We start from the raw sequence: 23,536 nt of genomic DNA, 5'->3' as shown, positions 1-23,536 counted from the left end.
GGAATAAAAATATTTCATTGCTGACATTGAAAGCCTTTCAAAATTTTTAAATAGCAAAATTATTTAAAGTTGCCTGGTCTTAAATAGGTGAACTGTATTAGTATGAGGAGTGAGATGGCTAAGATAAATAGAAAAACTTCATAAAAAGATATGATGATGATCAAGCAATAGCTAGTATTAAAAAAAAATGTAATTTCCATCGTGTGAACTGGCCTACAGTGCTGCCAAAAAGGATAGTAAGTCTGAGGCTTGACAGAATGTTTGTTTGAAATTTAATAACAGAAGACCAAGATACTGAACAGGAAAGAAAAATGAAGAGTAGACTATTTTATGCAAAGGCATAACATGGATCATAAATGTTACTACACGTATATAAATAGGAAACGATTAGTAAAAGTAAACATGGCTCATTTAGGGGTGGAGACATGTAACATTGTAATAGGGAAGAACCATTTAATCAAATATTTGTATCTGTTTTTGTAATAGAAGACACAAAATTTAGGAAATATTGGTGACCGAAGGATCTAACAAGAATGGGGTATTTGAAATCGATATAGCAAAAAGATTAAATGACAAATCTCTGGACCTGATGACCTGCATCCTCTGGTTTTAAATGAGGAGGCAATGAAAATCAGTAAATTATCATTGATGTCCCAGAATTTCTTAGATTCTAAAACAGTTTCAAATGAATGGAAAATAGCAAACAATCGCGCTATTTAAGAAAGGCATGAGAGACAAGACTTGATTCTGTAGGCCATTCAGTTAACACCAGCAGTAAGGAAAGTGCCCATATCTATTATTAGGCATGCTTATAAAAGGGCAATTATAAAATCATAATATGATTAAGTAGTCAACATAGATCTATAGAAGGGAAATCTATTGTTATGAAGTTGAAGGTGTGTACTGTAACTTTGAGCGAGTGAACACTTTTGCTTTAAGAGCTTACGGGCACCTAGCAGTCTGTGTACTGGAAAATTGAACTTGTGTTACATTTGCCTGTGAAATAGACAGCTGAGTTGGCTGCTGTTTTGGTTAAATTCAAATTGTTGTCAATCAGTTTAAATTATGCCCCTGGATACTAAAGCCCAACTGAATTTGGTTCAGTTTTGGCAAAACCATAAATTCAAGGAGATTCTCTGATGTTGGGAGGATTTTTTTTTAAAAAGGCAGCATTTTGAAAGTCAGAGTAACTGTCATTGAGTGTGTTTCAATCTTTTGGCTCTCTCTCAATCAAAAGTACCATTCTCAGTAAAAACAAGACAATGATCCCGGGAGATCTTCAGCCGGAAGAAGACAGGCACCGCAGGTGACAGCCACTGTGTGGTTTTGAAATTAAGTTAATGCAATTTTAAAAAGTGGTTTTATTATAACGGTATGTTATTAGAGTTAGAGGTGAATAATAAACAGTTAAGAGAAAGGGGTGGTTGGAATTGTGAATAGCTGTTGTTTAATGTTCACTTTTAGAGTTTAAGAATAAATTGATATTTTCTTTAAATAGTGGAATTTGAGAATTCTGTCATTCATATTTTAACAGATTACAAGGCGAGATGAGCTTTTCTAGGTGTATAGTTTAATTAACAGAGGGGCTCATTGCTGTGTTGTAACATTATTAACAACTACTTTTGGGTCTGTAATTAGACAAGAGATAAGAGGGAATCTGTGTAATATATATTGTACTTTCAAAAGGCATTAATAAGGAGTCAATCAAGAGATTGTTGGACAAAATTAGGACTCCTGCATTGGGAGGCAGTATAGTCTAACCCCCTAAGCAGCTCATCATCAAATTGAATGGACCGAGTCCCTCTGTGAATTTTTACAAGCAAGTTTCGACTTTTTTTAAATTTATGGGCAATAAACATTTTTCAACAAGTGGAAAAACAATAAGTGTTTACCCAGTCTTGTGTATAAAGCCATAATAATAGTTAACTTTCTTCTGTCCTTTCTACAGCTTAGAGCTCTTGTATCTAGGTGGGAATGGAATCATATCGATCCCTCCAGAACTAGCTAACCTGCCATACCTTAGCTATCTGGGGCTGTGTGACAATCGAATCCAGGGCCTTCCACCACAGCTTGCACAGTAAGTGAACCAAGACCCTTGCTGAAAGTAAAAATGTCGCTACAATGTAGGAAGTTGTAGATAGTCGTCATAGAAATGTACAGCACAGAAATAGAACTTGTTGGTCCAACTTGTCCATGCTGACCAGATATCCTAAACTAATCTAGTCCCATTTGCCAGCACGTGGCCCATATCCCTCTAAACCCTTCCCATTCATATAACCATCCACATGCCTTTTTAAATGCTGTAATTGTACCAGCCCTCCATCACTTTCTCTGGCAGCTCATTCCATACTCTCACTACCCTCTGCATGAAAATGTTGCCCCTTAGCTTCCTTTTAAATCTTTCCCAGGGAAAAGTCCTTGTCTATTTACTCTATTCAAGCTCCTCATGATTATAAGCCTCTATAAGGTCACCTCTCATCCTCCGATGCTCCAGGGAAAACAGCCCCAGCCTGTTCAGGCTCTCCGATAGCTCAAACCACCCACCCCTGACAACATCCTTGTAAATCCTTTCTCAAGTTTCACCACAGTCTTCCGATAGGATGGAGACCAGAATTGCACACAATATTCCAAAAGTGGCCTGTACAGTTGCAACATGACCTCCCAACTCCTATACTCAATGCTCTGACCAGTAAAGGAAAGCATACCAAATGCCGCCTTCTCTATCCCATCTACCCATGACTCCACTTTCAAGAAATTATGAACCTGCACTCCCAAGGTCTCTTTGTTCAGCAACACTCCCCAGGACCTTACCATTAAGTGTGTAAGTCCTACTGTGATTTGCCTTTCCAAGGTGCAGCACCTCGCATTTATCTAAATTAAACTCCATCTGTGCAGTTTGCAGCTTTCATTTATTGTTGGTTTATTTAATTCATTCATTAATATGGTTTCTATTTGAGGGTAGGTGCTTGGCTTATTGTCTGATTCTGCTTCAGCCTCGGCTGTTTCTGGCAGTTTTTTGTCAGTTGCTGACAACTGAAGAAGGGCCCGAAATGTCGATTCTCCTGCTCGGATGCTGCCTCACCTGCTACGTTTTTCCAGCAACACAGTTTCAGCTTTTGTCAGTAGTTGTTTACCACTGCTCCTCCCTCTCTAAGGGGTAGGAGAAGGTGGCAGGTCAACCTACATCTACCGCTGGTCAGAATGGGAATCAAACCCACACTGTTATTCTGAATTGCATTCTAGCCATCCATCCAGCCACCTGAGCTAACAGGCCCCTTTTAAATTAATAAATCATAGAAATGTTTCCCCTTCAGTTCTCTATGAAAAGCCTTTTATTACCCATCTCTGTAAACTGTTAGCTGCACTGTTACCTTTGTATGTTTCAGGTTGAACTCACTACGGTCACTGAGTCTTCACAATAACCTACTTACATATCTTCCTCGAGAGATTCTCAACCTGGTCCATCTACAGGAACTCAGTCTACGTGGCAACCCACTTGTCGTGCGATTTGTAAAAGACCTCCTCTATAATCCACCATCTTTACTTGAGCTAGCTGGCCGCATTGTGAAATCCCGTAATTTAAGCTATTCACTGAAAGACATGCCTGGGAACTTGGTCTCCTACTTGGATTCAGCCAGCAAATGCCCAAATCCCAAGTGTGCAGGTAAGAAAGTGATGATTTAGTCTTTAATCAGGTATTCAATCCGCAATTTGCTGTCTGCAAGCACCTCTTCACACAATAACTTTGTTCCCATTAGCACAATGTCCTTGTGCTTCTCCTCTCCCACCATGCCCCCCCCCGCCCCAAAAAGCCCAAAACAGCAGTTCAGTTATAATTATTGAACAAATATTGAGCTGAGATATAGATCAAACATGATGGGATAACTGGTCTAGGGAAGCTGAATGACTTGTCCCTGTTCCTATTGTATGTTGACTGCTGTCTCAGAACAAAGGAGGAGCAGTCACCTATTGAACTTGATTTTGATTATAATATTTAGCATTTATTAATCTGTTTGCTTGTTGGGATGAAAATTGGCAGAATGTAAATCTGATCCAGAAGGCCTATGTTCAAATCCTGCCTGCTCCAAAGGTGTATGGTAATATCTCTGAACAGACTAATTAGTAAATATCTATAAATGAAATGACTGCCTACTCTCTGTCCAGCACAGGCAGCAGTATTTAAGTGTAGTATGCATTTTCTTTACTATCACCTTGAAAATCTTCAACTAAAAATAGAAGCACAGAAACTTTATTGCACAGGAGGAGGCTACTCAGCCCCATCATATCTCTGCCAGCCAAAAAAGCCTTGGTTTGTTGCCCTGTAGATTTTGGCACTTCAAATGCCCATCAAGTGCATGATACTTGCTGTTCAAGGATTGAGTTATAAGGAGGTGTTACACTAGGGTTGTACTCCCTGGAATTTCAAAGGGATAATTTGATCAAAGTTTTCAGGATATTATGAGAACCAGGCAAGTATAGAAACTATTCCCACTAGTTTGGGTGACTAAGGCTCAGAGACATAGAAAAAAATAAAGCCAGTGTTCGGAAATGAAATACTTCAGTAGAAAATGTTTATATATAGAGGCTGGAAACATATTTCCCCCCCGGTTTGGAGCCGAAACTAAGGGAGCTGCTGCTTAGGTCTGAGATAGGAAATTGTGTTACTTTAGTGGGTTGTGAACCTAATGAGTTCTCTACTACAGAGGGCAGTAGAGGCTCAGTCTTTGAGTATGTTTTAAAGTAGAGATTAATAGATTTCTTATGACCAGTGACGTAAGGGTTATGGGAATAGGGTGAGTAAAAGATTTTCAAATATTTCAATGAGCAGGGCTGAACAGCCGACTCCTATTCCTATGTTCTTATGTTCCCAGACCTCTGGTTCATCATTAGTTTTTAACAGTCAGTACGATGAAGGAGCTAAAATTTAATCAAAACCTTGAAAAGAAGGTTCTGGCAAAAGATTTATGTGCTTAAAAGGTGACTTCTAATCAAAGTGTCACTGGCATAGACCAAAGCTCCACCTCATTCATTTCATTTTCCCAAATTCCCTTGTTACCATATACACCATACGTGAGAACGACATAGGCCTTTCTATTGCATATAGTTAAGGCAATGTGAAAAACCTTTGAAGTGAATACTTAGGATCTGGAGTGGAATAGAGAAGGAACATGCAAGGACATGCAACAAAAGCAGATGAGTGCGACCAGCTAACATACTCTTTCAGAGAACTGCATGGACGCAAATGGTGACCTCCTGTGCTGTAGTCATTCTATGATTCCATAAGGGATCCTAAACATTGCAGGAATACAGCTTTGACCCTTTGCAAAAGTTCCATGCATTATCGATTTATTGGTGCTTTGTTTTCAACCATCATGAAAGACTGAAATGCTCTTTGCTGTCTCAGTGCAGCCCTGGAAAACAGGGCCAAGTTGAAGTTGGCATTCACAAGAGCCTTTAGATCCTGAAATAAATCAACAGCTCAAGTATGTGAACCTTATGTTGTCCAGTCAATGTCTTTGAAAGTTCCTCTTGGACTTCCAAAAACCATGCTTATTCACTGGGGCACAAGCCACATATATCCCACTAGTTTGCTGGTTGAGGAGTTAAGGGATCTCCTGGTATGTTTGGTCTCAACATTTGGTAAATATCTAATGCATGTCATTCACTGCCCAGCAAACAGGAGCTACACAATCAGCCAAATTACTTTATTAACGTTTCAAATAAAAGCTCCAAGAATTGTTGGTTCATTGTAAAGATATTGCATTGTTTCAATCACGGGAACTTTTAATGTGTTTCTCTAGGAGTATTGTTCCCACTCAGATTGTGATCTTTTGGTCATTTGCTTTAGTATCTTTTGAATATGTGATGTAAAAGATAAGATTGAAGTAATGAGTCTCAAGTCAGTTTGTTTCAGGGTAGTATTCTCTGTGATCATGTAGTATTTTACAACTTAGATTTTACAGATAGCACTGGGTAAAGAAGAAAGTGGGGGAGTGGGAAAAGTAAGCATTTTGTTTGATTTCAAGTGTTCTATGATTTTTATTCCTGCTTCCTAGGAGTTTACTTTGACTCTTGTGTTCGTCATATCAAGTTTGTCGACTTCTGTGGCAAATACCGCCTCCCACTAATGCACTACCTGTGCTCTCCACAATGCTTCTCGCCTTGTAGCTCAAATTCACAGAGTGACTGCGACTCAGAAGATGAATTCAACATTCCACAGCACCGGATGCAGAAAGTGCTCCTTGGTTAAATGTTTATGAAAATAAACAAATCCACTGTAAAGACTGGATCACTGTAGTCCTGGAACACTTGAACTTATCTAAAGCAACATACTAGGTTTTGTTGACCACAATCGTCATTATTGCTATTATGATAATGTTCAAACCTTTACATCAGCTTTGTGGTATAATGGATTATACAGTGTTCATAATCTTTAGTATTATCATGAACTCTAAAATATTTGTACACAAGCACTATATTTTTATGCCAGTATCTGTGAAATGTTCTGGTATTCATTAATATTGGTTGTGGAAGAGCTATTTTGAATAACCATTCTTTTTAAATGCGTTAATGTGTAATGCCTTTCAAACTGAAGATTACATGTTTAGTAATCTAGTGTTTGCATTTGGTGAGACAAGTTTTTTTTTTAATATAGCGGATCCTGCCTCTGAAGTTAAAATATACTCAGCAGGATTGACAGATAGGATGAAATAGTGGGAGTCAAGTTTTCTGCTTTTAATTGTTGCATCATGCTGACTGAGAATTCCAGTTGAGAAACTGCCTGCTATGGACTTCAGTAGCAATTTATAATTGCAGAAAGGGACTTGACTATTTTGAGTGACAGACCCCATTTCAATCTCATTTTGTCAGTTAGTTTTTTGTTCAGAGCTGTGACACTGAACGTAACAAATTAAAATAAAAGGGTAGAAACCAAGTTAGAAATGGAATAACTGGGAATCTGATAAAGAAAGTAAGTAATCATCTGCAACAAAGATTTGAAAGGATATCCTTACACAACCACAAACTGCTTAGAAGGTATTAGACTGTGGTCATTATTCAGATTTAAACTTCTGTTCATAAGATTTATTATTCATATTGGTATTTGAAAGCATTTGGGTATTTTTGTAGTTTAGGTAGGTTACAAATAGCAGGAATGTTTTACAGTTTCATTAAGTTACATTGATGTTTTTAACAAGTCTGCCAGCCTAATAACTTTCCATCACACCAATAGAATTGGAAGAACGTCCTTTTGCTGTGACTTAAGTAACTCTTTTTGTGTAACTTCTGGTAAATTACTGAAGTTTGTTTGAAGTGTTCTGAGCTTTCTTCTTTAAATTTTGCTTTCGTTTCATCCAGTGCAGTTGAAATGAGTTGGAGGGAGATAGGCTGGTGTGGAAGAGGTGTAAGGGGCTTCTGCCCTTGTCTCTATCTACACTAGTGTTTCATTATTATTATGCTATCATTTAAATGTTGATAAGAAAGAATGGGATAAAGTGACAGAATTCCTCTGAGCTACATGATACAAATGGGATAAAAGCCAACTTCATTTCAATGGAAACTATGTAAACCTAATAGATGGAAATTTTGGAATGATGAAACCTTCAATAAAATGCTGAAGGTACAAGGCACCGAGAATTTTAAGAGTTCAAAACTGTGTTTATCATAAATTCATTTATTCTGTTTGGTTCAAAATACAGAACAATAAACAAAATAATTAACTAGATGTCTACATAAATGACTTGAGTGATTTTTTAATTTTTGAACATCGGAGAAGGATTTCCCTTGTAGGCTTCTGAGCACAGTGCCTCTGAGGGTATTTTGAAAGTGGAAGGCCTATCCGAGAACTTTTCAGCTTGAATGCGGTATGAGATGCAATACAAGGAGCTCTCTCTTACATTTTCAAGAATTAACTTTGAAAATTAGCTTTTGCACGCTTGATGCCATGTATTTAGAAAACAATATGGAGGAGAATCCTCTCTACAGGAGAGTTTGCAGTTGTTGTTCCACCTGGGCAGGCAGGGAAGGCCTATTTGCTTTCCTCGTGGTCTGGTCTATTGGTATGCCATGTGGACGCCAGTTCTGACACCTACAGTGACCCAAAAACAAACTAGAAAATCCCAATTAGCCTCCTTTTCAATAGCTCTTTGAGTCTGAACTGCTGCCTGCCACATGTGGATGGTTAGCCCTATTTGCCAATCCACTTGACCTCTGGGGGAAATGGCTGTTGTCCAAAATCTTCACAAGTTTTAATCAAAACACACAATCTTTTCAATAACTCATTACTCCTTTTAATCTTTTCAGGTTTTATTTCTTGATGTAACCTTATGGTATACCATGAATAATAGAGTCCAGCACTTTTTGTTTTTGAAGGTTAGTCCTATAATTTGGAACTGCAAATGTGTTGCTGGTCAAAGCACAGCAGGTTAGGCAGCATCTCAGGAATAGAGAATTCGACGTTTCGAGCATAAGCCCTTCATCAGGAGGTGTTTTTTACTCCCTATAATTTGGAACTCCCAGTGGGAAATGCTATTTACTCTGAGCACATTTTTGAGGGTTTGCTGGTTGCGCACCAAGATGTTTTGTTGTTGATAATTTACTAAATTCACATATGAATGGCCATTGCCTCAATGGATGCTGCAAAGGATATAGGCGATGACAACGTACTGGAAATAGCACTAAAGCTTTATATTCCAGAATTTGCTGCTCTAGCCAAACTGGTCCACTGTGGCTACAACATTGGCATCTAACCAACGATGTGAAAAATTACTCAGGTGTAATCTGTAAACAAAAGGCTTTCAATCTACTTCTAATCATTACAGTGATTGGAGGGATGATCAATAATGCTAACAAGCTGCACTTGCTTTACAATAATCTGCTCAGTCATGCCATTTTGTTCTGCCAGGGTCACTCAGCACCGATCCTTTATTACAGACTTTGTCCAAACATGGACAAAGGAATTAGATTCCAGAGGTGAGAGTGACAGCCCTTTACACCAAGATCACATTTAACAATATGTGGCATCAGGGAGCCCCAGAAAAACTGGAGTTAATAAAAAATTAGGGGCAGCTGGTTGGAATCTTGTCTGGCACAAAGGAAGATGATTATGGTTGTTGGAAGTTAATCATCTTAGTTCCAGGACATCTCTGCAGGACTTCCTCAAGGAAGCGTCCTCGGCTCATCTGTCTTCAGCTGCTTCATCAATGACCTTCCCTCCATCATAAGGTCAGAAGTGGATATGTTTACATAATATTCAGCACCGTTTGTGAATTCTCAGATACTGAAGTAGTCAGTTTTCAAATGAAACAAGAACTGGACAATATTAAGGCTTGGGCTGAAAAGTGACAAATAACACTCAAGCCATACAAATGTCAGACAATGAACATCTCTAGCAAGGGAAAATCTAACCATTACCCTTGACACTCACCCTTTACCAATCTCATAACTGAATCAACATCCAGTATGAATATCCTGGGGATTACCATTGACTAAAAACACAACTGGATTAGACACATTAATACTGTGGCTATAAGAGTGGATCATAGGCTAGGAATACTGTAGCAAGTAGTTCATCTGATTCCCTAAAGACTGTCAATCATCTACAGAGGTGCAATGGAACACTTCTCATTTGCCTGAATGAATGCAGCACCAACAATACTCTAGAATGGAGTCATAGAGTCTCACAGCACTGAAACAGACCCATCAGTCCAACTCATCCATGCTGAACAGACATCCCAATCTGACTTAGTCCCATTTGCCAGCATTTGGTTCATATTCCTCTAAACCTTCCTATTCTTATAATAATTCAGATGTCTTTTAAATGTGCCAATTATACCCGCTTCCACCACTTCCTCTGCAGCTAGTTCCACATACCCAGCACCCACTGCATGAAAAAGTTACCCCTCATCCTTTTTAAATCTTTCCCCTCTCACCTTAAACCTATGCCTTCTAGTTTTGGACTCCTTCACTCTAGGAAAAGGACCTTGGTTATTCACCCTATTCATGTCTCTTGTGATTTTATAAACCTCTTTAAGGTGACTGCTCAGCCTCCGACGTTCCAGGGAAAAAAGCCCCAGCCTATTCAGCCTTCCCTATAACTCAAATCCTCCAGTCCTGGCAGCATCCTTGTAAATCTTTTCTGCACCCTCTTTTCCAATAGATGGGCAACTAGAATTTAATACAGTATTCTAAAAGTGGCCTCACCAATATCCTGTGCAGCCACAACATGATACCCCCAACTCCTATACTCAATATTATGAGTAATAAAGTGTGCCAAACACTACCTTCACCACCCTGTCTACCTGTGACTCCATTTTCAATGAACTATGCACCTGTACCTTTAGGTATCTTTGTTCAGCAACACTCCCCAGGGCCCGACCATTAACTTTATACGTCCTGCTCTGGTGTGACTTGCCACAATATAACACCTCCCATTTATTAAATTAAACTCCATCCGCCACTCAGCCCACTGGCCCATCTGATCAAGGTCCCATTGTACTCTGAGATGATCATCTTCACTGTCCTTTATATCACCTATTTTCTTTATCTGTAAACTTACTAATCATGCCTCCTATATTCACATCACTTATGTACTTGACAAAAAGAAGCGAACCTAATACTAATCCTTGTGGCACACTATTGGTCACAGAAATCCAGTCCATAAAGCAATTCTTTACCACCACCCTGTCTCCTAACTTCAAGCCAATTTTGATGCAATTTGCTAGCTCCTCTGGATCCCATGTGATCTAACTTTACTTACCAGCCTACCATTTCAAACCTTATTGAATGCTTTGCTGAAATAGATATGGACAACATCTACCACTCTACCGTCATCAATCTTCTTTCTCACCTCCCCAAAAAGCACAATCAAGATAATGGTTCATGATTTCCCACACACAAAACCATGTTGACTATCCCTAATCAATCCTTGCCTTTCCAAGTACATGTAAATCCCATCTCTGAGTCCCCACCATTGAAGTCAGCTCACTGGTCTATTGCTCTCTGGCTTTTCCTTACAGCCTTTCTTAAGTAATGATACTACATTAGCCAACCTCCAGTCTTCACCAAATTTCCTTAGACTACATCCCTGAGTACTTCCAGGTGTCCGTCACATTCCTCCTCATCTGAGCAGATCCGGTGTACGTGTAGGGCTTGTCCATAGGGGATGGTTGTTTTAATGTTTTGGGTGGAAGCTGGAGAAGTGTAGCATTGTGAGGTTGTCTGTGGGTTTGCGGTAGAGTGTGGTGCTGAGGTGTCCATCCTTGATGGAGATGTATGTGTCCAAGAATGAAACAGATAGTCGAGAGTAGTTCCATGGTGAGTTTGATGGATAAAACGTGATGATGTCACTGTGTAGTTTTATCAGTGACTCCTCGCCATGGGTCCAGAGGAATAAAATGTCGTCAATGTACCTGTGTATAATTCCCTCCCAGTTGGGGAACACTTCAGCGGTCCAGGACATTTGAACTCGGACCTTCAGGTGATCATCCTCCAAGGTGGACTTTGGGACAGGCAGCAGAGAAAAGTGCTGAAAATGTGTTGCTGGTTAAAGCACAGCAGGTCAGGCAGCATCCAAGGAACAGGAAATTCGACGTTTCGGGCCAGAGCCCTTCATCAGGAATGAGGAGAGTGTGCCAGGCAGGCTAAGATAAAAGGTAGGGAGGAGGGACTTGGGGCAGGGGCGATGGAGATGTGATAGGTGGAAGGAGGTTAAGGTGAGGGTGATAGGCCGGAGTGGGGTGGGGTCAGTCGATTCCCTCGAACTCAGCACCGCCCTCCTAACCTGCAATCTTCTTCCTGACCTCTCCGCCCCCACCCCACTCCGGCCTATCACCCTCACCTTGACCTCCTTCCACCTATCACATCTCCATTGCCCCTCCTCCCTACCTTTTATCTTAGCCTGCCTGGCACACTCTCCTCATTCCTGATGAAGAGCTCTGGCCCGAAATGTCGAATTTCCTGTTCCTTGGATGCTGCCTGACCTGCTGTGCTTTAACGAGCAACACATTTTCAGCTCTGATCTCCAGCATCTGCAGACCTCACTTTTTACACTAAGCAGAGAAAAGTGGCCGAGCAGAGGCTGATAGCTAAGTTTGGTATCCATAGGGAGGGCCTCAACTGGGACCCTGGGTTCATGTCACATTACAGGTGACCACCATTGCACTATACACACTATACAGATACTCCTACACACACACACGCCCTCCTATACACACATGCACACAGATGTGCATACAGGCACCCACACATACCCTTACAGACACACGCAGACTCCCACACTCCCCCATGCACCCTCTCACAGACTTAAGACACTCTGCACTCACTACACACACATATACACTTTCTCACACTCACAATCCCTAACCCAGACAGACACACACAGACAGACAGACAAAGACCCACGTGCACACACATATTTTGGGGGCTGAATTTGTACTTGCAGGTTTACACTGTACTTTGCTCAAAAACTGCATGCATTCATGTAGAACTCTGAACTCAAAAACTGCATGAATTTATGTAAAACTCCGTTATCTCACTTTTTAGATTAGAATCAATCCAAACATCATGGCACAGACAGAGAACACAGGGGGCCAACACCTTCAACATATTGTCTAGCTATCACCATTGTTAACAGCTAACCCGAGAATGCAACTTTTTAAAAAAAGGTTTCGTGATTTACACATGAAAGAAGTGAAACTATCATGGTATTCTAACAGATGAAAAGCTTAACAGATAATCAATTTTTCAATGTATAATTTCAGTTACATCACACTGTAAATTTTTGCTATAAATTCTGTGTGTTAGGATTGAGCCCTCCACTATCACCTGATGAAGGAGCGATGCTCTGAAACCTAGTGTGCTTCCAATTAAACCTGTTGGACTATAACCTGGTGCTGTGTGATTTTTAACTCTGGAATTTCCTAACAGCATAGTGGGCCTACTTATACGGACTGCAACAGTTCAAGAAGGCACCTTACCACGATCTCAGTGGCAAATAGAGGTGGGCTGTCAATCCTGGCACAGCCAGTGATGCTCATATCCCATGAGGGAATTAAAGAAAACAAAAAAGGGAATTTGGAAGGCCCAACATAATGATGCACAGTAAGGTCAAGGATAGTTCTCCCTTGAACAGCATGCTGTGAACAAAGAAAATTGATGAGCCGAAAGTCATTTTTAAAGCTCAACAATGTTTTTTCCCTAAACCACAAGCGAAAGGTAAGGCTTGCACTGAGGCATCATTTCACATTTACTGTTTTTTTAATAAAAACACATTAATCATTCACAGATGGTGACATAATTCAAGAAGCAATAACTATGACAGAACAAGGAAGAATAAGTAACTGCAATTCACAGCATGTTATTTGGCTTCCACAGTAGAAAGCCACTTGGAAATTTTGTCTGAAGATGTCTTTCAACTACTACAGCAGGACCTGAAGGACTGTAAATGCTTCTCACTACAGTTTGATGAATCTATCGGTGTGACTGACACAGCCGGGCTAATTGGTGCTGTGCACATGGCTTTTAAGGACATAACAGATAAAGGATCTTCTCACCTTCTGCCTTTTAAAGGCAGAACAAGGAGTGAGGATATCTATAATAAATTCAGAGGTATGTACTTGAGAAAATTATTCAAGTCAAAAAATTGATTTCCATCAGAACTGATGCAACTTTGTTATATTTTGCAGAAATATGTTACAGTTTGCAGAAATTATCCTGATTACCTCTTGTGAATTATCATGGTATAATCCAGCAGCAAATATTAATGAGTAAGATTATGGATTTCTCCCCTGTTAAGATTGTAAACTCAATTCAAGCGAGAGCTCTTCAAGCACTATTTACTTAAATCCTTACTTGACCAACGTTATGCTGCCTATGGTGACCTCATTCACCCATGCTGACGTGAGGTGGTCAAGTTGAGGTAAGATTCTGTAAAGATTTTTAGATCTGATGCCTGAAATCGTCACTTTTCTGAAACCATGGGATAAGGTGTACGCTGAGCTGTCAGACAATGTGTGGTTGCTCAACTTCTGGTTCCTTACAGACATAATGCCAAAATGAATGAGCTAAACTGTGAACACAGGGAAAGAACAAATACATATGATCAGTACTGTGAATGCATTCAAATTGAAACTGGCTAAGTGGTTCTCCCAATTACAAAATAAAGTATTGCAACACTTCCTGAGATTAGAGAAAATACCAGAGAAAAAAAATCAAAAACAAAGGAAAATGGTTCCATCCAGAAAACTTGTGTGCACCATGAGGAAGTTAGGAGAGGAATTCATGGGCAATTTCAGGAATTAGATGTGATGAAATAAATCACCATGTTTGTCTCAAATCCATTCCTTCAAGTAAACTTTGGTGAGTTGATTACCAACTTGATTCACAACACAGTGGAGTTGATACGGGCATAATTCCAAGCAAAATGACATTGAGCTGAAAGTCAGATTAAAGGACAGCAATTTTGGGAGATTCATAAACATAACTCCTATCATCTTGTTGACATAAAAGCTTACTTTGACTCTATATGTCTCTGAGACAGCATTCTCCAAATGAAAATGTAATCAAGTTTCACACCCACTTCACAGCCACTTGATGCATTATTTACAACTATAGACTCAAAGTACAACACAGACTTCAACGTATTGGCAGATAATGTGCAATCAACAGTGTCCCTCTGAGACTTGGTGAACAGATGACAAATAAATAATTATACCTGTTTGGTTTTAGATTTATACAGCACTCAAAATAAATTGTTTATTTTATATTTTCTTCATGCTAGTCCCTGGGTTGTATTTAAATTCAAAAGTGATTTTGCACTTAAAAAGTACTGGAGACCATTGATACAGATGGTGCAAAACTCGGACATACAATGTGGGGAATGGTGATAAACATCCAGAGAAAGTAGACAGAAGGACAGCATGATTGGCACATGGCACATACAAGTTAACAGTGAAAATTAATGATCTTGAAAAAAGAATTAAGAGAGACAATGTAGAACATTGAGGCAGTGGGTATGGGATTGTATGAGGCTCATATTTTAAGTTTTCTTGGACAGCACCAATTTGGTGAAAGTAGGTTGGTGAAAAGTTGAACTTATGCTGGTAATAAGGCACTTGTAAGCAGTGTCAGAAATTCTGGCGAGAGTGATTTTTGGAACAGAGATTGCACCATGAGAATGTGAGCAGTTGTTGCTGAGGCATTCAAATTCATCGAGTCTTTTTGCAGAAATTGAGAAGCTAGAGCTTCAAAGGTTGAGGAGGCTGTAGTATCATGGTAATATCATTGTACTAAATGTGTAGACCAATCCAGGCTAATGTTCCGTGGGCAAGGGTACGAGTTCCACATTGGTAAATGGTGAAATTTGAATTCAATAAAAAACTTGGAATAAAGACCTGGCTTAATAATAATCATATAATCACTGCCAATTGTTATAAAACCATCAATAATATTCTTTAGAAAAAGAAATCTACCATCCTTACCTGGTTTGGACTACATGTGACTCTGGACCCACAATAGAATCATAGAGTCCCTTGATTCTTAGCTGTCCCTGGGTAATTAGGGATGGGCAATAAATACTGGCCTAGCCAGTAAGGCCACATCCCATGAAAACGATTTTTAAAAAGTGAAAGATTGGAATTCCTTGGAAATTCAACAAAGTTTAAATGAGATTTGATATCTCAGTGTCATCAACTGGTAGGTTGCTGGTAAATTCATGTGATCTGTCTTGATCACATTGGCCATTTGAGATGTTTGGTGGAGTGTTTGACCACTGTTATTTTTATAACCTTGTACAGTAAAGTTTACTTCATTTGATCAAGCCATGGAATCCTGTGGCTTAGTAAGTTCTGGGGTCTTGGAATTTGTCTACTTTAAAATAATTTACTGGTCCCTAAATGGATCACAACCAAACTTGGCAGTCTGATCTGAGATTGTAACCATAAATCGGTGGTCTCAGCCAGAATCAGAACAGTTGTTCGATTGGATTCAGGTGTTGGGCATTAATTGAGGGCCTATCTCTGCTTATATAGACAGTATAGAAGCAACTTGGAAGAGGTGTTCTTGGTTGGAGATGCATGAGATGTAATGTAGGATTGTAAACCAAACTTGTAAATATACAAAGGTTAGATTCCAATTATATCCTTCACCATCAGTGGTTAGCACAAGCGCCAGGGACCTGGGTTTGATCCCAGTCTCGGGCGACTGTATGTGTGGAGTTTGCACATTCTCCCCGTGGCTGTGTGGGTTTCCTCCGGGTGCTCCAGTTTCCTCCCACAGTCCAAAAATGTGTAGGTCAGGTGACTTAATCATGCTAAATTGCCTGTTTGGTGAGGGGGAATGGTTCTGGATGAGTTACTCTTCAGAGGGTCGTTGTGGACTAGTTGGGTGAAGGGCCTGTTTCCACACTGTAGGGAATCTAATCTAATTTAATCCATCACGACAGTGTTGGGATCCCTGGCAGCAATGTAACAATCTGGTTTGGCAACAAGTACAAATCTTCATCCTCGTTGTGTCATCCAAATACCCAAATTTGAGTGATGCAGTCCTTCCTTGCCTTGCCAACTTGGCTGCTGTACAAACTTGTGCAGGTGCAGCACACGAGGATTGTTCTGCATGCTCTCACTGGTGAGTACTGAGGATCTTTTACTGCTATAATTAAGGAAGGGCAGGGCCCAATCAGCAGAAATTTAAGACAGTTTATTGAGTCAGGGTTCATTTAAAACAATAATGGGGTTTGTATCCCTCTAGCATTAGAATAGAAGGAAGAATAATTAAAGCAGCAGAAGCAGAACAGCCTGAAGAGTGAAAAGAAAATTGAAGGAAATGAATTAACCCTGGCCCCTTCTACACGTAGCAAGTATGTTGGCAGAATAAATGATCAGGTGGCCACTACTGAGCTCGCTCCAGCTATTGTTCATTGTTTATCATTACCTTTCTCCTGCCAGTTACTGAGCTGGCAGTACTTGAACTGCATGCTAAATGAATATTTTGTGTTAGTTTTTACCATGGAGAAAGAAATAGAGTGAGGGAACTCAGAGAAATAAATATTGACGGCTTGGAAACAGTCCATGTTACAGCAAAGGTCTTAAAAAAAACGGTGGATAAATCTCTGGGACCTGATCAAGGGTATCCCAAGACTTTGTAGGAAGTCAGAGAAGAAATTGCAGGGCCCCCAGCAGAGATATTTGTATCATCTACAGCCACAGGTGAGGTGACGGAGGACTGGAGGGTGGCTAATTTCGTGCTTTATTTAGGAAAGGCTGTAATGAAATGCCTGGGAACTATAGACCTGTGAGTTTGACATCAGTAGTGGGTAAGTTGTTGGAGAGAATTCTGAGAGACATGTACTTGGATTTACATGTATTTGGAGAGACAAGGACTGCTTAGGGGTAGCCAGCATGGCTTTGTGCATGGGAAATCATGTCTCACAAACTTGATTGAATTTTTTGAGAATGTTACCCAAAAGGTAGATGAGGGATAAAGTGAGGACTGCAGATGCTTGAGATCAGAGCTGAAAAATGTGTTGCTGGAAAGCGCAGCAGGTCAGGCAGCATCTAAGGAGCAGGAGAATCAACGTTTCGGGCATAAGCCCTTCTTCAGGAATCTCTGAGGGATGAACAGTAGATGTTGTCCACATGGACTTTACTAAAGCCTTTGACATGGTAGACTCATTAGTAAAGTTAGATCACATAGAATTCAGGGAGAGCTTGCCAATTGGATACATTGGCTTGACAATAAGGGACAGAGGATGGTGGTGGAAGGTTGTTTCTCAGACTGGAGGCCCAGCAGTGTTCTGCAGGGATCTCTGCTGGGTCCACTTTTGTTTGTAATTTATATAAATGATTTGGATGAGAATTTAGGAGGCATGGTTAGTAAGCTTGTAGATGACACCAGAATTGGTGTTCTAGTCGACAGTGAAAAAGGTTATGTATGATTACTAAGGTATTTTGATCAATTGGGTCAATGGGCTGAGCAGTAGCAGATGGAGCTTAATTTGGATAAATGTGAGATATTGCATTTTGATAAAACAAACAAGGGTAGAACTTATACAGTTAAAGATAGGGCCCTGATTTGTGTGGTCGAATAGAGAGACTTAGGGGTACAGTACATAGTTCTTTACAATCTATGTCACAGGTAGACAGGGTTGTTAAGAAGACATTTGGCACACTTGCCTTCATTGCTCAGACCGTTGGCTCTCAGAGTTGGGCTGTCATGTTGAGGTGCTACAGGACATTGGTGAGGCCACTTTTGGTGTACTGTGTACAGTTCTGGTCTACAGGAAGGATATTATTAAATTGGAGAGAGTTCAGAAAAGATTTACCATGATGTTGCCGGGAATGGAAGGTTTGATTATAAGGAGAAGCTAGATAAGCTGGGGCAACTTTTCCCTGGAGTGTGGGAGATTCAGGGGTGACCTTATAGAGATTTATAAAATCATGAGGGGCGTAGATAAAATGAATAGCAAAGTCTTTCCCCTAGGGTTGGCCGGTTCAAAACTAGTGGACATATTTTATAGGTGCAAACAGAAAGATTTAAAAGGGACCTGAGTGGTAAGTTTTTCACACAGAGGGTGGTTCATGTGTGGAATGAACTGCCAGAACAAGTGGTAGATGCAGGTACAGTTACAACATTTAAAAGACATTTTAGTAGATATATGAGTAGGAAAGTGAGTATTGAGAAAATTTGTAGCTCAGGTTGAGGTTCTGGATGTAGGTTTCCTTGCTGAGCTGGAAGGTTTGTTTTCAGACGTTTGGTCACCCTACTAGCTAACATCATCGATGAGCCTCCGGATGAAGCACTGGTGGTGTAGCCCGCTTTCTATTTATGTGTTTAGGTTTCCTTGGGACCAAGATATCTTCACCACGATTATGCTGGTCATTCATATGAATGCTATAGGACATTATATCAGCAACACCTACCGTGGTGAGGGTAAGGTCAAGCAGGAGTAAAAAGTGAGGTCTGCAGATGCTGGAGATCAGAGCTGAAAATGTGTTGCTGGTTAAAGCGCAGCAGGTCAGGCAGCATCCAAGGAACAGGAAATTCGACATTTCGGGCAAAAGCCCTTCATCAGGAATCCTGATGGAGGGCTTTTGCCCGAAACGTTGAATTTCCTGTTCCTTGGATGCTGCCTGACCTACTGCGCTTTAACCAGCAACACATTTTCAGCTAAGGTCAAGCAGGATACTTTCTCACATTGATTTCCTCACCACTGAATCCATGTCCAATCTAGCAGCTATGTCTTTCAGGATTTTGCGAATGTGATTAACAAACGTACACCACTTGGTGATGGATATTAAAGCCATGGTATGACATAGAGTCATAGAGATGTACAGCATGGAAACAGACCCTTCGGTCCAACCCGTCCATGCCGACCAGATATCCCAACCCAATTTAGTCCCACCTGCCAGCACCGGGCCCATATCCCTCCAAATCCTTGCTCCTGTTCCCCTCGGAACTTCCTCCAAATAAAGTTCAACTTTGAAGAGTACTGGAAAACCTAATAAAATAATGGAATGTGTGTGGTTAGCTGCTCCTAATTTGCAAATAAATGAAATGTAACCCTTCAGCTGCAGCAGGTGTACTGGAGTTTGGGCAGTCTTCTTAGCTTGAGATGAAAGATAAGTGAGGCATTAACAGAACAAAAATATCATCAGTTACCTTGGTTGAATTCTAATCAAATATATAACCTATGTAGGTGCTTTTGAACCTGAATATGAGGAATTGTGATTGAGTGGAAGGATGAAAGGGAGTGCAGAATTATTAGGAACAAGATCAAGGGATAAAATCATAAAGTGTTTTGTTTATATAAAGAATAAACTTAAAGTGACTTCTAAAACATTCTTCTTTTAATAATTGCTACAACACTTAATGTAGATTTTATTTGAAAGTAGTTTTTTTCTTCGGAATTGCTTAACTACTTCAAAATATTTTGTCACTTTTAACCTTTTTATGTCTGGTATGGAGGTGCTGGTGTTGGACTGGGCTGGACAAAGTCAAAAGTCACATGACACCAGATTATAGTCAGGCGATGATGTAGCAGTGCTCTGAAAATTTGTAAATTCAAATAAATCTGTTGGACTATAACCTGATGTTGCGTGGTTTCTCCCTTTTTATCTCTGACGACCGAGGTTTAATTTTTGTTCAATGGAAAGAATGTTTTCCCTGTCTCTGTCATTAGCTGAAATGTGTTTGAATTACCAAAAGGCTGAAATACTAAAAATATCTGACCTCTAGTGAAGAGGCTAGTCTTATTTCTACTGGAGTTTGGAAGACCAAGAGGTGACTTGATTCAAGTGTACAAGATCCTATAGGATCTTGGTAAGGTGGGCATGGAAAGGAGGTTTCTTCTTGTGGATCACTCAGGAACTGAAGGACTGCTTCAAAATTCCAGGTCATCTTTTTAGGATCGGGATAAGAATCTTTTTTCTCTCAGTGGGTCGCACAACTTTGGAATTCTCCAAAGACAGTGGATGCAGGGACATTGAATAGTTTTAAAGCAGAAGTAGATTGTGTTCCTTGCCTAGTAACAATCCAGATTTACCAGGAGTAAACAGGAATGTAGAATTCAAAACACTAACAGATCAGCCATGATTCTATTGAATGGTACAGAAGGTTTGAGAGGCCAACTAAGCAATTTCTGTTCCTATTTTGTATGTTCATATTTGCCAACATTGTCACCTTTCCTGTTAATAAATACAAGTGCATCAAACATGTCCATATTTTGCTAAAGGTTTGAAAGACCTTGATGATGTACATTAAAAATGATTATTTGCTCTCTGATTAGGGAGACAGGGGCAAGGATCATCAATTTAAAATTGTCATTTAGAACTTAGGGATGTCATGAGAAAGTGTTTTAGCTGGGAATTTGTTCAACTGAGGAACATAGAAAGTTACAGGGCTGCAGGGAGAGATCAGGGCAAAAGGATTAGATTTTATTTGCTCGTACAAATTGTCAATACAGTTAAAAAGTGTTAAGTGGCCTCATTCACTGGTCCTTTGCTCATAACCTTTTGACATGGAATGAAATATTGCAAAAAACATTTTCAGAACTCATATTCTTTACAAGTCTATTAATGTTAGCCACCTACGCAGAACAAACAGTATTCCCTTAGGCAATTGTAAACGCACAGAAAGCCCCTCACTATAAGTAAAAGCTGTTCTTTGTAGGCAGTAGTGCAATCACTTAAAAAGAGAACTAAGTAATAGAATGGAATTTGGTACTTGGATCAGATTCAAAGCAACTTCCATGCCTGAAACAGAGCAATTTTGATTAATTCTGTCAAATTTGCTAAACTTGTCAAAGTTCAGGTCATTTGGAGTTAATAAGTGATCAATATGTTTTAGAAATAACTAATTGTACAAACTGATCTTCTGTGTGCCTCCAGTGACATCTTTATCAACCTATGGTGGCTTCGTGGCAGATTTTTGTCGTTTGTCTCTGGAGTTTTTATTTGAACATCAGTTCAATGCTGAAAAATGCTGAACTTCAGCCAAACTTCCCTATTAGTGAAAATATATGTCCTTATTCCCTTAAAAAAGACTTCATAGATGAAGTCCTTCCCATGACTGATACTGGCTCCAATCACATTCATGGTAGAAATGGCTGTCGCGGAAAATTTATATTTCATATCGTGCAATTTGATAATCTTTTCATAGGCCAAGTTACTCAAAGCTGAAATTATCTACTCTGAATACATTAAGACTAATTTTGACTCTGGGGGATTAATTAGATAACTTTCCTTCTTTTCATTTTCATTGCAGTCAATGGAAATTAAAATCAAATGAAACGGATTGCAGACAGCTCAATCAATTTTCCAATTTGACGCGATTACCCAGAGCTAATATTATTCCCTGATTGTGCTTTGCTGTTTATTATCTTTACCTTCAAACATCAAATTTAAATATAAAAAATCATTTCTTAAATTAGTTATAGACAAGTTGTATGAAAACAGCTGCATTTTTTTTAGAATGTTGGAAGCCTGACCTATGGTATTTTACATGACATGTGACTAGTGAAATAGATCTTTCTGTTTTATAATATTAAACTTACAAAACTGCTGTAATCGATCTACCAAGGCAATCCATTCTATTAGAATCTGTCTCTGTGGGAGGTTTGAGTAAGCCATTGTCCTCACAGGGGATAAGTGCCTTGTTAAATAACAGGTGTATAGGTAAGTAACACAAAATAGCAACTTGCAGTTGTTGCCAAAAAAACCTCAAGAGCTTAACTCTGAAGGTGGAGTCAAAGATTAATATAATAAAAACAATAACATTTTGATTCAGTTAAGAGACTGAATAAGGTTACAGTATATATCACTTAGAAAAAAAGATGTGTTATTAGAAAACTTTCTTTGTACTGCGTGTGTTCAAGTACAAGGTCTGTGGTGGTTCTAGTTACTAAAGTGTTGCAATTATCTGAACAGCACAAAGCATTGGAAGCTCAAGTTAGAGGGAGAAGGTGATCTGTTGCAGTGAAGAGAATACTACTGGATCTTTTGCCAAAAGGTCAACCTTGTGAAGGAATGAAAGTTGATTTGTGATCTTCTATGTTTAATAATTGTTAAAGTTGATGTGAACAAGTTTCTAGAAGCAATGTTTTATTAGCTTCAAGCTTCAAGTTGTAGTCGACCATCCACAAGTTGAAGTTTCTAAACCTGCACCTATCCTGTAGCCATAGGTGATTAATTTTCTTTTGCTACAGTTAAGGGGTAAATTCTAGTCTGATGACTGATTCTAAGGTCTTTAATCTTAGCAGGTGTATTTTTGCATGGTAGTTCTAGCTTTATTTCAGTGCACAGTGAATTATGGTTCATTTTGACTTACAATGATAATTTAACTTCTGCTTGTAACATTGAGAGGAGTTGGAAATTTTGTGACAGAAATTTAAATAGTGTAAGCTAAATGAATGAGGTATAAGTAACCTGTAACGAAAGCTCTCTAATGCATGTACAATTGCATATACTGATCCTGTTAAATTGAGATGTTGAACATTTGCTAGGTGAAGTTTTATAATTGTCATTTGCCTCCATCTTTTCACCTTCGTTATAACGTAAGCCTTAACAGTCACTGCTGACAGGATGTTCAACATTGGGACTTGGATGTGTCATCACAATTTTGCTCCTATTTTTGCCTCTACCACAAAATGGAATTTCTAGATAGAAGTCTTCAGTATCTTTTCCTCTTATTCCTTGGGCCTTGGAGGCTACTTAAGGAACATTCACCTTGTGCTGACTGGGATCAGTTAATTCAGAACAGACAGGGAATTTTGTTTAATAATGCTCCTGAGAAATGTCCTTTCGATGCTTTTTACATTAAAGGCACTCTATAAATGTAAACCTTTTGTTCTTGCTTAAACCGGAACCTTCCTAATCAGAATGACTCTGCTTCTAACTAGTCCTGTTCACTGACTGTTGTGAGAGAGCAGGATCAATACTTGAACATTCTGCAATTTAATCAGCTATTTAACATTATCCTGAAGAAGGGTTATACCCGAAATGTTGACTTCTCCACCTCCTGATGCCCCCTGGCTTGTTGTGTTCTT

At 39.5% G+C, this 23,536-nt stretch overlaps 1 protein-coding gene across 1 annotated transcript in view; it reads left to right on the top strand.

The window, feature by feature from the left end:
- Nucleotides 1–7,723, top strand: part of lrrc58b (leucine rich repeat containing 58b) — a 45,697-nt gene extending 37,974 nt beyond the window's left edge. Inside the window, exons 2-4 of the mRNA XM_060833110.1 lie at nucleotides 1,949–2,077; nucleotides 3,387–3,664; nucleotides 6,057–7,723. Coding sequence (XP_060689093.1) covers nucleotides 1,949–2,077; nucleotides 3,387–3,664; nucleotides 6,057–6,250 — 601 coding nt within the window. The 3' untranslated portion in view covers nucleotides 6,251–7,723. The remainder of the gene's footprint in view (nucleotides 1–1,948; nucleotides 2,078–3,386; nucleotides 3,665–6,056) is intronic.
- Nucleotides 7,724–23,536: the final 15,813 nt, after the last annotated feature.

The sequence above is a fragment of the Hemiscyllium ocellatum genome, chromosome 12 (genome assembly GCF_020745735.1).
Source record: "Hemiscyllium ocellatum isolate sHemOce1 chromosome 12, sHemOce1.pat.X.cur, whole genome shotgun sequence".
Classification (NCBI taxonomy): domain Eukaryota; kingdom Metazoa; phylum Chordata; class Chondrichthyes; order Orectolobiformes; family Hemiscylliidae; genus Hemiscyllium; species Hemiscyllium ocellatum.
Note: the sequence above shows the minus strand (reverse complement) of the source record. Positions and strands in the feature narration are given on the sequence as shown.